A 14635-nucleotide genomic window follows, 5' to 3' on the forward strand; every position below is an offset into this window, starting at 1 on the left:
AGATTCCTTACAAAATACTATAAATTACTTGAACAACTATCTGCAAACAAACAATCAATCACCTACTCGCCTCTCTCAACCTTGTGTTGAATTCCAACAAGACTGAAATCCTCATTATCTCTTAAGATGACCCGACCTCTTCCCAACCAACCTTCACTACGATCAAACCTTCTCCATTTGTCAGAGACCTGGGGGTCATCCTCGACAACCAATTCAACCTTAGGAAGTTCGTGAACACCACCACGAAAGATTGCTTTTTCAAGCTTCAAGTACTCAGAAATCTCAAGCCACTTCTGCATTTTAAAGACTTCAGACTAGTACTTCAAGCAATTATCTTGACAAAACTGGACTACTGCAACTCTCTGCTACTAGGTCTTCCAGCCATCGTTTTAAAACCACTTCAGATGGTGCAGAACTCTGCAGCTAGGCTCCTCACTAATACCAAAAAGAGGGAACACATCTCCCCACTCTTCAGAGCCTACACTGGCTTCCAGTCAAATCCAGGATCTTATTCAAGACACTCTCAATAATCCATAAAGTTATCCACAACCTCACTGTCCTCAATACCTCCACTCCGTTAAAACTACATACCTCCTCCAGACCTATTAGAAGTGCCTACCAAGACACCCTATTCGCTCCCCAAGCTAAAACCTCAATCAGAAAACGTGCCATCTCGACAGCTGGCCCACATCACTGGAACGCGCTACCCCACGAACTTAGACGAGAATCCTGCCCTGCTGTCTTCAAAAAGAGACTAAAAACATGGCTATTTAGCCAAGCCTTTCAGGATATTTAACCTTCTATTTAACCTTCAGGATATTGTACTTCATTCTAACTATATGAGTATTTCAAGTTCTCTTGTTTGGATGAGCTTAGTATCTGACATGTTTAAATAATCTCCCTTGATTTTATAAGTCTATACTTAGACCAGAGTGTTACATTTCCTGTTAATTTTTGATTTTATAATATAGTTCTCTGTACCGCCTCAAGGCGAAATTGAAGTTAAATGTAAACCGGTATGATTTGTATCTCTACAAGAATGTCGGTATAGAAAAAACAAAAATAAATAAATAAATAAAAGCCGGGTATGTATGATCCTCTGACATCAGGATCATACAGACCTATATTATTATTGATTTTTGAAATCAAAGTAATGGCTAAGATTATAGTGCATAGACTGGTCAGATATTTGCCATCACTGATTGGAGAGGAGCGAGTTGGTTTTGTACAGGGAAGGAGCTTGGTGAATATTGTATGAAGGGTGTTAGCTTCAATGGAGATAGTGTTGGGCGGAAATCACCATCTCTTCTTTTAAGTTTCAACGCTGAAAAGGCATTTGATCGTGTCGATTGGACATTTACGTTTGCAGTTCTAAAAGCAGTGGGCATAGAGGGATACTTCAGCGGAGTGGTATGGGTGCTCTATGACAAGCTGCTATTAGCAAATGGGGCTCAATCTGACAGTTTTGAATTTAAGAGAGGTAAAAGCCAAGGCTGCCCGTTATCCCTGTTATTATTTATTCATGCATTAGAGCCTCTTTTGATAATGATTAAAGAAAACAAGGCAATAAGGGGACTAGATGTAGTGAAGGGGAATCCCCCTGTTGTTAAGCTGTTGCTTTTGCCGGTGGCATATTAGGGAAGTGGAAACTTCCCTGCTGGCTCTTTTAGAGGCGTTCACTATGTATGGTATACTGGCAGGGTTCAAAATTAATCTGGACAAGACGGAAGCTTTACCATTGCGAGATGAAGAAAGGGCGTTACGTGGGAGACAATTTCCTTTCAGCTGGGCCCAGGACTCTCTTAAATATTTAGGGATATTGCTAAATAGAGATGTGACTAAAATACAAAAGAAAATCATAAGCGAGTGCCAACTCAATCTAAGAACATTTTGCAAACTTGGATAAACTATCCACTTTCTTTAATAGGGCAGATAAATATATATCAGATGACGATACTCCCGAATCGGTTATATTTTCTTCAGACAGTAACTATTTGGTTGAAAAAAGGGGAACTGGCAGCACAGAAAGAGAACTTCGACAGTTCATATGGCAGAAGACTTAGCCCTGTATACAGCTCGCAACATTGACAAGGAAGTGGGAGCAAGGAGGATTAGGATTAATAGATATAAAGCAGTATAACAGGGCATGTAATCTGAGACGTAAGTGATTGGATTATGGGACGAAAGTTTTCACTCCCTTGGAAATGAAAAGGAATTTGGTGAAGTTTAAGGATTCATGGTATATATTACACAGATCATGCCTGGCATTAGCAAAGCAAATCCAACAAAGTCCCCTCAGACTTCCAATAATTAGAACCTGGCAATGATATTGTAGGACTATTGTGTCTCTTATTTTTTTTTTTTAACTATAGTGGGGAAGGATGATTTTACTCCTGGCTCATATTCCCGAATTTTTCGGGTATGGGGTTTAAAGGGACTCTGACTGAGGAGGGAACAATTTACCATATCCCAAATTCTGGGGGCAGAGCTTCTCATACCTCCAATTAAGACATTAGATTCAGTCATTGGACCTTGAGGCTCTGGAAGGTGATCCGTGAGAGATAATGCTAGTATTATTTCATTTGGATGACCCTCATCGCCACTCTATTTCTTTTTGGTATAAAATAATACACACCTTACAAAGAAACTCAGAATTTGAGCAGGTGGCTGGAGGATGGTGAAAAGGATGCCCTACTACACACCATTACTGAAAAGCAGTGCAAAGATACATTGTGAAAATACGAGGTGCACCAACTGAGCTAGAAGCAAAAGTTCTATTTGATGGAATGAGAACCTCCGTGCTTCCATCAGTCAGTAGAAGGTGTTGGCATAGGAAACTGCTATTCTCGGCAAGGAACTGGATCTTACAAAAGGTGTATAATGAGCCCATAACTTACGTCATTATCAGTGCAGACACCCTCCTTAGGACAACTTAAAAACATGGCTTTTCAGAGTTCTCAGATAAAAAATTGTGCTGAACACAAGACTAAGAAACAGAGATCCTTTTTGAAAGCATGGGACTTATACTTACAATATTTGCCAACTAGACGACTGATTTTAAGTGATATTACTCAGTGATATATCAAGAAGAGTGTTAGGGAGTGTTGCGTGCCTTGAAACGCTGGACGGTCTTTGATGGCACTGGGGAGACGGAGGTGGAAAGAGGATAAGACGTCTACACCTCTAATACTGATTCTGAACTAACCCTAAGTGGGAAAGGGCGCACCCGCTCAGGGTTCTTCTTGATTGGATAATATGCTACAAAGCTTTAATAAAATAGATTTAAACATAAAGTAGAACCATAAGAAAGTGAGGGGTTAGTGAGAACATGATAAACATAGCACCCTCACCCTCTTATTATTGAGTGAAAGCAAATCACCATCCATGTTCAACTCCAATGTCTCTCTACAGAATAACCCTCAGTATCACTCATCACCTCCATGATACATCCCATAGCATCCCCCTCAGTATCACTCCTCACCTCCTGCAATACATCCCATAGTATCACACTCAGTATCACTCCTCACCTCCTGTTATACATCCCATAGCTCCCCGTATCACCCTCAGTATCACTCCTCACCTCCTGCTATACATCCCATAGTATCACCCTCAGTATTACTCCTCACCTCCTGCTATACATCCCATAGTATCACACTCAGTATCACTCCTCACCTCCTGCTATATATCCCATAGTATCACACTCAGAATCACTCCTCACCTCCTGCTATACATCCCAAAGTATCACCATCATTATCATTCCTCCTCACCTCCTGCTATACATCCCATAGTATCACCCTCAGTATCACTCCTCACCTCCTGCTATACATCCCATAGTATCACCCTCAGTATAACTCTTTACCTGTGATACATCCCATAGTATCAACCTCAGTATTACTCCTCACCTCCTACTATACATCTCATAGTATCACCCTCAGTATCACTCATCACCTCGTGCTATACATCCCATAGTATCACCCTCAGTATTACTCCTCACCTCCTGCTACACATCCCATAGTATCACCCTCAGTATCACTCCTCACCTCCTGCTATACATCCCATAGTATCACACTCAGTATCACTCCTCACCTCCTGCTATACATCCCAAAGTATCACCATCAGTATCATTCCTCCTCACCTCCTGCTATACATCCCATAGTATCACCCTCAGTATAACTCTTTACCTGTGATACATCCCATAGTATCACCCTCAGTATTACTCCTCACCTCCTACTATACATCTCATAGTATCACCCTCAGTTTCACTCCTCACCTTAGTGATACATCTCATAGTATCACCCTCAGTATCACTCATCACCTCAGTGATACATCCCATAGTATCACCCTCAGTATTACTCCTCAGCTCCTGCTACACATCCCATAGTATCACCCTCAGTATCACTCCTCACCTCCTGCTATACATCCCATAGTATCACCCTCAGTATCACTCCTCACCTCCTGCTATACATCCCATAGTATCACACTCAGTATCACTCCTCACCTCCTGCTATACATCCCAAAGTATCACCATCAGTATCATTCCTCCTCACCTCCTGCTATACATCCCATAGTATCACCCTCAGTATAACTCTTTACCTGTGATACATCCCATAGTATCACCCTCAGTATTACTCCTCACCTCCTACTATACATCTCATAGTATCACCCTCAGTTTCACTCCTCACCTTAGTGATACATCTCATAGTATCACCCTCAGTATCACTCATCACCTCAGTGATACATCCCATAGTATCACCCTCAGTATTACTCCTCAGCTCCTGCTACACATCCCATAGTATCACCCTCAGTATCACTCCTCACCTCCTGCTATACATCCCATAGTATCACCCTCAGTATCACTCCTCACCTCCTGCTATACATCCCATAGTATCATTTATTTATTTATTTATTTAAAACATTTCTATACCGGCCTTCATGAATGGGATTCATATCAGGCCGGTTTACATGGAACAGGGGAAACCAGAAGTAAAAATAAAACCGACTAAACATAAATAAGAAAGGTCGAAAATTCAAAGTTACAATAAACAGGGGTATTGAATTTGGGAGCTAGTGTAGCTAGGAATAAGTGAAGTAGGAGTAAGAGCGATAGAGATTAACTAGGTAATTATCAATTAATATGTTATGAAATTAATAGATATTAAGTTCCTTGATCTGGGTATCACTTCTCACCTCCTGCTATACATCCCATAGTATCATCCTCAGTATAACTCTTTACCTGTGATACATCCCATAGTATCAACCTCAGAATTACTCCTCACCTCATGCTATACATCCCATAGTATCACCCTCAGTATCACTCCTCACCTCCTGATTTACATCCCATACCATCACCCTCAGTATCACTCCTCACCTCCTGATTTACATCCCATAGTATCATCCTCAGTATAACTCTTTACCTGTGATACATCCCATAGTATCAACCTCTGTATTACTCCTCACCTCCTGCTATACATCTCATAGTATCACCCTCAGTATCACTCCTCACCTCCTGCTATACATCTCATAGTATCACACTCAGTATCACTCCTCACCTCCTGCTATACATCCCTTAGTATCACCCTCAGTATCACTTCTCACCTCCTGCTAAACATCCCATAGTATCACTCCTCACCTCCTGCTATACATCCCATAGTATCACCCTCAGTAACACTCCTCACCTCAGTGATACATCCCATTGTATCACCCTCAGTAACACTCCTCACCTCATGCTATACATCCCATAGTATGACCCTCAGTATCACTCCTCACCTCCTGCTATACATCTCATAGTATCACCCTCAGTATCACCCCTCACCTTAGTGATACATCTCATAGTATCACCCTCCGTATCACTCCTCACCTCCTGCTATTCATCCCATAGTATCACCCTCAGTATCACTTCTCACCTCCTGCTATACATCCCATAGTATCATCCTCAGTATAACTCTTTACCTGTGATACATCCCATAGTATCAACCTCAGAATTACTCCTCACCTCATGCTATACATCCGATAGTATCACCCTCAGTATCACTCCTCACCTCCTGATTTACATCCCATACCATCACCCTCAGTATCACTCCTCACCTCCTGATTTACATCCCATAGTATCATCCTCAGTATAACTCTTTACCTGTGATACATCCCATAGTATCAACCTCAGAATTACTCCTCACCTCATGCTATACATCCCATAGTATCACTCTCAGTATCACTCCTCACCTCCTGTTATACATCCCGTAGTATCACCCTCAGTATCACTCCTCACCTCCTGATTTACATCCCATAGTATCATCCTCAGTATCACTTCACACCTCTTGCTATACATCCCATAGCTTTCCATACTATCACCCTCAGTATCCCGCCTCACCTCTGTGATACATCCCTTGGTATCACTCACAGTATCACTCCTCACCTACTGCTATACATTCCATAGTATCACCCTCAGTATCACTCCTCACCTCTTGCTATACATCCCATAGTATCACCTCAGTATCACTCCTCATCTACTCCTATACATCCCATAGGATCACCCTCAGTATCACTCCTCACCTCAGTGATACATCCCATAGTATCACCCTCAGAAGTGCTCCTCACCTCAGTGATACATCCCATAGTATCATCCTCAGTATCACTCCTCACCTCCTGCTACACATCCCATAGTATCACCCTCAGTATCACTCCTCACCTCCATGATACATCCCATAGCATCCCCCTCAGTATCACTCCTCACCTCCTGCTTTACATCCCATAGTATCACCCTCAGTATCACTCCTCATCTACTCCTATACATCCCATAGGATCACCCTCAGTATCACTCCTCACCTCAGTGATACATCCCATAGTATCATCCTCAGTAATGCTCCTCACCTCAGTGATACATCCCATAGTATCATCCTCAGTATCACTCCTCTCCTCCTGCTATACATCCCATATTATCACCCTCAGTATCACTCCTCTCCTCCTGCTGTACATCCCATAGTATCACCCTCACTCTCATTACTAACCTCCTGTGATACACTACCATAGCTCTCCATAGTATCACTTGTCACTTCCTTTTATACATCTCATAGCTCCCCGTATCACCCTCAGTATCAATCCACACCTCCTCCTATACATCCAATAATATCACCCTCAGTATCACTCCTTACTTCCTGTTTATACCCTACCATACCCTCAGTATCTCTTACTTCCTGTTTATACACTACCATAGCTCTCCATAGTATCACTTGTCACTTCCTTTTATACATCTCATAGCTCCCCGTATCACCCTCAGTATCAATCCACACCTCCTCCTATACATCCAATAATATCACCCTCAGTATCACTCCTTACTTCCTGTTTATACCCTACCATACCCTCAGTATCTCTTACTTCCTGTTTATACACTACCATAGCTCTCCATAGTATCACCCTCAGTATCACTTCTCACTTCCGGTTTATACATTACTATAGCTCCCTATAGTATCACCCTCAGTATCACTTCTCACTTCCTGTTTATACACTACTATAGCTCCCTATAGTATCACCCTCAGTATCACTTCTCACTTCCTGTTTATACACTACCATAGCTCTCTATAGTATCACCCTCAGTATCTCTCATCACTTCCTGTGAAACAGTCCCATAACTCTCCTTAGTATTGCTGTACATATTTACTTTTTGCATGTTTAATTTATTATCCATCTGGAACGGAAGAAAGAGAGGATTATACATTTTGTAAATAAATATAGTGTCACTCCTCACCTCCTGTGATACTACAGAGAGCTGCAGGAGTTTATCACCCTGAGTATCACATCTCACAGTTCAATGCACAGTTTATGATATTTTAAGCGACTGTTAAACACATGCAGAGTTTACAAGGATTACCTTTGGAAGTTGGTGCATTGCCTGCAGAATTTTCTGTCGATGGCCAGAGTTAAGGATTCCAATTTCTAAAAGATCCTGATCCTCCATGGAGTCTGTCCCCTAGAAGGAATTTGATTCATTTTAAAAATAACTGCAGCTCGGAAAGGGAGATAGAATAAGCATTATAACAATTATCTACCTGTTTATATCCTCATCTCCCTCATTGAGTTATATTACCCTTTGTTTGATAGTTCATAGGCTATTTATATTACTTACTCCTGAATACATTTTTATATGTAAAGCCTGTTACAATGTTTTTGTTACTGTCTGCAAAGCCTGTTCTCTGTAAAGCCTGTTGCTAATTTATTGTTCCCTGTAAACCGAGGTGATGTATCTTCTTACGTGCCGCGGTATATAAAAACCGCTAAATAAATAAATAACTAAATAAAATAGAAAAGTGGAAAAAGAAGGATACAGAAAAAAAAACAGTGAAAAATATGCTTCTGGAATGGAGTCAGGTAGATTGGCAGAGTTTTGTGTGGAGTTTCAGTGCTGGAATAGCAGCGATGCTGCAGAACAAGAGATAGCAGCACTGGTCAAGTTGGGTAGGGGACACAGTACTGTAATAGCAGGGAGAGGTGCAGGGCATGAGGGGTGCAGTGGCAGAGCTGCGAGTGTGAGTGAGGGTCTCAGTACTGGAATCGCAGGGAGAGCTGCAGGGCATGAGGGGTGCAGTGGCAGAGCTGTGTATGTGAGTGAGGGTTTCAGTACTGGAATCGCAGGGAGAGCTGCAGGGCATGAGGGGTGCAGTGGCAGAGCTGCGAGTGTGAGTGAGGGTCTCAGTACTGGAATCGCAGGGAGAGCTGCAGTGCATGAGGGGTGCAGTGGCAGAGCTGCGAGTGTGAGTGAGGGTCTCAGTACTGGAATCGCAGGGAGAGCTGCAGGGCATGAGGGGTGCAGTGACAGAGCTGAGTGTGTGAGTGAGGGTCTCAGTACTGGAATCGCAGGGAGAGCTGCAGTGCATGAGGGGTGCAGTGGCAGAGCTGCGAGTGTGAGTGAGGGTCTCAGTACTGGAATCGCAGGGAGAGCTGCAGGGCATGAGGGGTGCAGTGACAGAGCTGAGTGTGTGAGTCAGTCTCAGTACTGGAATCGCAAGGAGAGCTGCAGGGCATGAGGGGTGCAGTGGCAGAGCTGTGTGTGTGAATGAGGGTCTCAGTACTGGAATCGCAGGGAGAGCTGCAGGGCATGAGGGGTGCAGTGACAGAGCTGAGTGTGTGAGTCAGTCTCAGTACTGGAATCGCAGGGAGAGCTGCAGGGCATGAGGGGTGCAGTGGCAGAGCTGTGTGTGTGAATGAGGGTCTCAGTACTGGAATCGCAGGGAGAGCTGCAGGGCATGAGGGGTGCAGTGGCAGAGCTGTGTATGTGAGTGAGGGTCTCAGTACTGGAATCGCAGGGAGAGCTGCAGGGCATGAGGGGTGCAGTGGCAGAGCTGTGTATGTGAGTGAGGGTTTCAGTACTGGAATCGCAGGGAGAGCTGCAGTGCATGAGGGGTGCAGTGGCAGAGCTGCGAGTGTGAGTGAGGGTCTCAGTACTGGAATCGCAGGGAGAGCTGCAGGGCATGAGGGGTGCAGTGGCAGAGCTGTGTATGTGAGTGAGGGTCTCAGTACTGGAATCGCAGGGAGAGCTGCAGGGCATGAGGGGTGCAGTGGCAGAGCTGTGTATGTGAGTGAGGGTTTCAGTACTGGAATCGCAGGGAGAGCTGCAGTGCATGAGGGGTGCAGTGGCAGAGCTGCGAGTGTGAGTGAGGGTCTCAGTACTGGAATCGCAGGGAGAGCTGCAGGGCATGAGGGGTGCAGTGGCAGAGCTGTGTATGTGAGTGAGGGTCTCAGTACTGGAATTGCAGGGAGAGCTGCAAGGCATGAGGGGTGCAGTGGCAGAGCTGTGTGTGTGAGTGAGGGTCTCAGTACTGGAATCGCAGGGAGAGCTGCAGTGCATGAGGGGTGCAGTGGCAGAGCTGCGAGTGTGAGTGAGGGTCTCAGTACTGGAATCGCAGGGAGAGCTGCAGGGCATGAGGGGTGCAGTGGCAGAGCTGCGAGTGTGAGTGAGGGTCTCAGTACTGGAATCGCAGGGAGAGCTGCAGTGCATGAGGGGTGCAGTGGCAGAGCTGCGAGTGTGAGTGAGGGTCTCAGTACTGGAATCGCAGGGAGAGCTGCAGGGCATGAGGGGTGCAGTGGCAGAGCTGCGAGTGTGAGTGAGGGTCTCAGTACTGGAATCGCAGGGAGAGCTGCAGGGCATGAGGGGTGCAGTGGCAGAGCTGCGAGTGTGAGTGAGGGTCTCAGTACTGGAATCGCAGGGAGAGCTGCAGGGCATGAGGGGTGCAGTGACAGAGCTGAGTGTGTGAGTCAGAGTCTCAGTACTGGAATCGCAGGGAGAGCTGCAGGGCATGAGGGGTGCAGTGGCAGAGCTGTGTGTGTGAGTGAGGGTCTCAGTACAGGAATCGCAGGGAGAGCTGCAGTGCATGAGGGGTGCAGTGGCAGAGCTGCGAGTGTGAGTGAGGGTCTCAGTACTGGAATCGCAGGGAGAGCTGCAGGGCATGAGGGGTGCAGGGACAGAGCTGAGTGTGTGAGTCAGAGTCTCAGTACTGGAATCGCAGGGAGAGCTGCAGTGCATGAGGGGTGCAGTGGCAGAGCTGCGAGTGTGAGTGAGGGTCTCAGTACTGGAATCGCAGGGAGAGCTGCAGGGCATGAGGGGTGCAGTGGCAGAGCTGCGAGTGTGAGTGAGGGTCTCAGTACTGGAATCGCAGGGAGAGCTGCAGGGCATGAGGGGTGCAGTGGCAGAGCTGCGAGTGTGAGTGAGGGTCTCAGTACTGGAATCGCAGGGAGAGCTGCAGGGCATGAGGGGTGCAGTGGCAGAGCTGCGAGTGTGAGTGAGGGTCTCAGTACTGGAATCGCAGGGAGAGCTGCAGTGCATGAGGGGTGCAGTGGCAGAGCTGCGAGTGTGAGTGAGGGTCTCAGTACTGGAATCGCAGGGAGAGCTGCAGTGCATGAGGGGTGCAGTGGCAGAGCTGCGAGTGTGAGTGAGGGTCTCAGTACTGGAATCGCAGGGAGAGCTGCAGGGCATGAGGGGTGCAGGGACAGAGCTGAGTGTGTGAGTGAGGGTCTCAGTACTGGAATCGCAGGGAGAGCTGCAGTGCATGAGGGGTGCAGTGGCAGAGCTGCGAGTGTGAGTGAGGGTCTCAGTACTGGAATCGCAGGGAGAGCTGCAGGACATGAGGGGTGCAGTGGCAGAGCTGCGAGTGTGAGTGAGGATCTCAGTACTGGAATCGCAGGGAGAGCTGCAGGGCATGAGGGGTGCAGTGGCAGAGCTGTGTGTGTGAGTGAGGGTCTCAGTACTGGAATCGCAGGGAGAGCTGCAGGGCATGAGGGGTGCAGGGACAGAGCTGAGTGTGTGAGTCAGAGTCTCAGTACTGGAATCGCAGGGAGAGCTGCAGTGCATGAGGGGTGCAGTGGCAGAGCTGCGAGTGTGAGTGAGGGTCTCAGTACTGGAATCGCAGGGAGAGCTGCAGGGCATGAGGGGTGCAGGGACAGAGCTGAGTGTGTGAGTCAGAGTCTCAGTACTGGAATCGCAGGGAGAGCTGCAGTGCATGAGGGGTGCAGTGGCAGAGCTGCGAGTGTGAGTGAGGGTCTCAGTACTGGAATCGCAGGGAGAGCTGCAGTGCATGAGGGGTGCAGTGGCAGAGCTGCGAGTGTGAGTGAGGGTCTCAGTACTGGAATCGCAGGGAGAGCTGCAGTGCATGAGGGGTGCAGTGGCAGAGCTGTGTGTGTGAGTGAGGGTCTCAGTACTGGAATCGCAGGGAGAGCTGCAGGGCATGAGGGGTGCAGTGACAGAGCTGAGTGTGTGAGTCAGAGTCTCAGTACTGGAATCGCAGGGAGAGCTGCAGTGCATGAGGGGTGCAGTGGCAGAGCTGTGTGTGTGAGTGAGGGTCTCAGTACTGGAATCGCAGGGAGAGCTGCAGGGCATGAGGGGTGCAGTGACAGAGCTGTGTGTGTGAGTGAGGGTCTCAGTACTGGAATCGCAGGGAGAGCTGCAGTGCATGAGGGGTGCAGTGGCAGAGCTGTGTGTGTGAGTGAGGGTCTCAGTACTGGAATCGCAGGGAGAGCTGCAGTGCATGAGGGGTGCAGTGACAGAGCTGAGTGTGTGAGTCAGAGTCTCAGTACTGGAATCGCAGGGAGAGCTGCAGTGCATGAGGGGTGCAGTGGCAGAGCTGCGAGTGTGAGTGAGGGTCTCAGTACTGGAATCGCAGGGAGAGCTGCAGGACATGAGGGGTGCAGTGGCAGAGCTGTGTGTGTGAGTGAGGGTCTCAGTACTGTAGTAGTAGTAGTAGTAGGGTAATTCTATTTTATTTGTAAACAACAAAATATTTACAAATATCCAGTATTTTCAGAGGTTTTTTACAGCACAAATGGGCATTTACATCGCATCGTTAATGGATTTAGCAGCAGGATGTTAGAGCCAGGTTTGCCCAGAAAGCTGTCCAAACTCGTAGGGCATAATATTCTCTCTCTGTCCCTGATTTCCCAGATCGTATCAGTTATTGAGGCCACCACCTCCATGGCTGGCACATCTTGCTAGCCATACCCTGTGCTTTATGGAGGCAGTGACTTTCAAGGAGTGCAAACCCATTGAGTTGCCTGGGCTGTAGCCGCATCCCACGCAGCTTTAGGAAAAGGCTATCTGTCATTGTTTTGTGGCTCTGCCCTACTTCATTATTAAACCGGTTGCTGTATAGTTTTTTTTCTGTGTGGCACAGGTCGGACGAGGGCGGTTATTGGCTCGGACACTGAGATGCCCTGGAGCTGACAGCCATAAGAAGCCCCGTGCTGACTGTGGGATCCTGCGGTCTCCCGGCATTTGAAGTTCCTCAGCACAATGCTCACGAGGACATTGAGGCACGGCCAGGTCATCGACGAATGACCTCCGTAACGCAAGCTCATGCCAGTCTCTCCTGGAGGGCAATAGCACTTCATCAAGCTTGATGTGCGGGTAAGAGGCCCCCTGGCTGACCTGACACTGTCCTGCATCCTAGAGAGGAGGATAACCCAAAACCCAGACACTGCGTCCAGTTAAAGGAAACCCAGGACAAGGCACAAAGCAGCACAGGCTTTATCAGGCTTCAGCCCCCGTTCTTTTAGGCAAACAAACAGTGCTGTGGACACTGAATTTTACCCACCCCCCAGGGCATTTCAGAGAAGAGGCCATGCCGTCCGGGGTAACAGAATTCAAACGTTACCTCTCAGGGGTGCTTAGTGTTCTTCCATCTCCCGTCTCCCAATTTCTGTGGGGATTTCAGGCACAGCCCGTCTCCCCTCTCAGTGAGAATTCGGTATCCTCAGGTCGGACCACATGGCACTGGAGTTTGCTGGGGTCGCTCTAGAGTTTGACCCCTCTCTCTAACCTCTCTCAGACCTGGGACAGCGCAAGTAATGGCAGATACCTGCCCTCCCAGGTGACCAGCAACCCCCTGCACGGCCTTTTTAATCTGCACTGCCCTTAGCAAAAGACGGACAGCGAGGCACGGAGTGGGCAACCTTAAAGCCCCCTCCCAGCCGCCCACAGGGACCCCACGAGCAGAGCGATGCAGGCAGGACAACCGTTTAGAAACCTTCCAGGGATAGCAGCGTGTTTCAGAGTCTGAAAAATGAAGCCATGGTCAACCGGGTGAAGACTCAGCAATTAAAATGGACCGGCACCTCTCTCTGCCAGCGCCACCAGCTCCCGCCCGCCCGCACACGGGCTTGTATGGGCAGGTGAGGAAGGGAGCCACGGTGATCAATCAGTTCCTCTCTCACAGAGCAGGATGAGGAGTGACGTCTGCAGAGCCCGGCAGAGAGCCTTCCTTCATGAAGAAGTTGTACAGTCAGGCCAGGTCAGCCCAGCGCTCCCTGGAGACCTCGTGCAGTTCATACTGGAGAGGGAATACTCAGAAACATAGAAATGTTGGCAGAAAAGGACCAGTGGTCCATGCAGTCTGCCCAGCGAGCGGCTCATGGCAGTAATCTGCCGCGCTGTGCAGCCTACCCCCATGTATCGGTCAGCGCTGCTTCACGTGCTTTGCTTATGGACTTGGCTGTAGAAGCCGTCCTGTGTTTTTTCCTTCATGTCTGCGCATCAGTGCCCCAGACTGTAAAAAAGTCAAGGCTCTGAATCTGAATTCCTCTTTCCTTTCACTCCTCACCCCCTCCTTCCAAGCAGAGAGCGGTGTTGCATTGCATCAAAAGCATCCAGGCCTATTGGTTAAGGGTAATAATCCTATGCCTTCTATTGAGGGTAAAAACCAATGCACTGTGCTGCTTACCCCCATGCTTATCAGTTCCCCAGACAGTAAAAGTCGGGGCCTCCTTAGTTGCTGTCTGAATCCAATGCCTCTTATCCCCCTGCCGTCTAAGCAGGGAGCAATGTTGCAGTTACATTAAAAGCCTTGAGGCTTATTGGCTAAGGGTAGTAACTGCCCCAACAGCAAGTTACCCCCCTGCACACTTATCTCAGGTCCATTCTCTGCCTTTAAACATCCCATGCCCCTTGGAATTCTTTGACTGGTTTGGTCTTCACCACCTCCTCCAGGAGGGCGTTCCAAGCCTCCACCACCCTCTCCGTGAAGAAATATTTCCCGACGTTGGTTCTGAGTCGTCCTCCCTGGAGTTTCATTTCGTGACCCCTAGTTCCAGTGATTTCTTTCCAATGGGACATGTCAGAGTTCAAACATCACCTCTGTGACTGGGCCTGCAGTGCTGA

The 14635-nt window shown here is 47.7% G+C and overlaps 1 protein-coding gene across 1 annotated transcript in view; it reads right to left on the minus strand.

The window, feature by feature from the left end:
* The window catches only part of ANKS1B (ankyrin repeat and sterile alpha motif domain containing 1B), a 591267-nt gene that overhangs the window by 276107 nt on the left and 300525 nt on the right, over positions 1-14635 (minus strand). Inside the window, exon 16 of the mRNA XM_029597376.1 lies at positions 7865-7963. Coding sequence (XP_029453236.1) covers positions 7865-7963 — 99 coding nt within the window. The remainder of the gene's footprint in view (positions 1-7864; positions 7964-14635) is intronic.

This window comes from Rhinatrema bivittatum, chromosome 4 (assembly GCF_901001135.1).
Source record: "Rhinatrema bivittatum chromosome 4, aRhiBiv1.1, whole genome shotgun sequence".
Lineage (NCBI taxonomy): Eukaryota > Metazoa > Chordata > Amphibia > Gymnophiona > Rhinatrematidae > Rhinatrema > Rhinatrema bivittatum.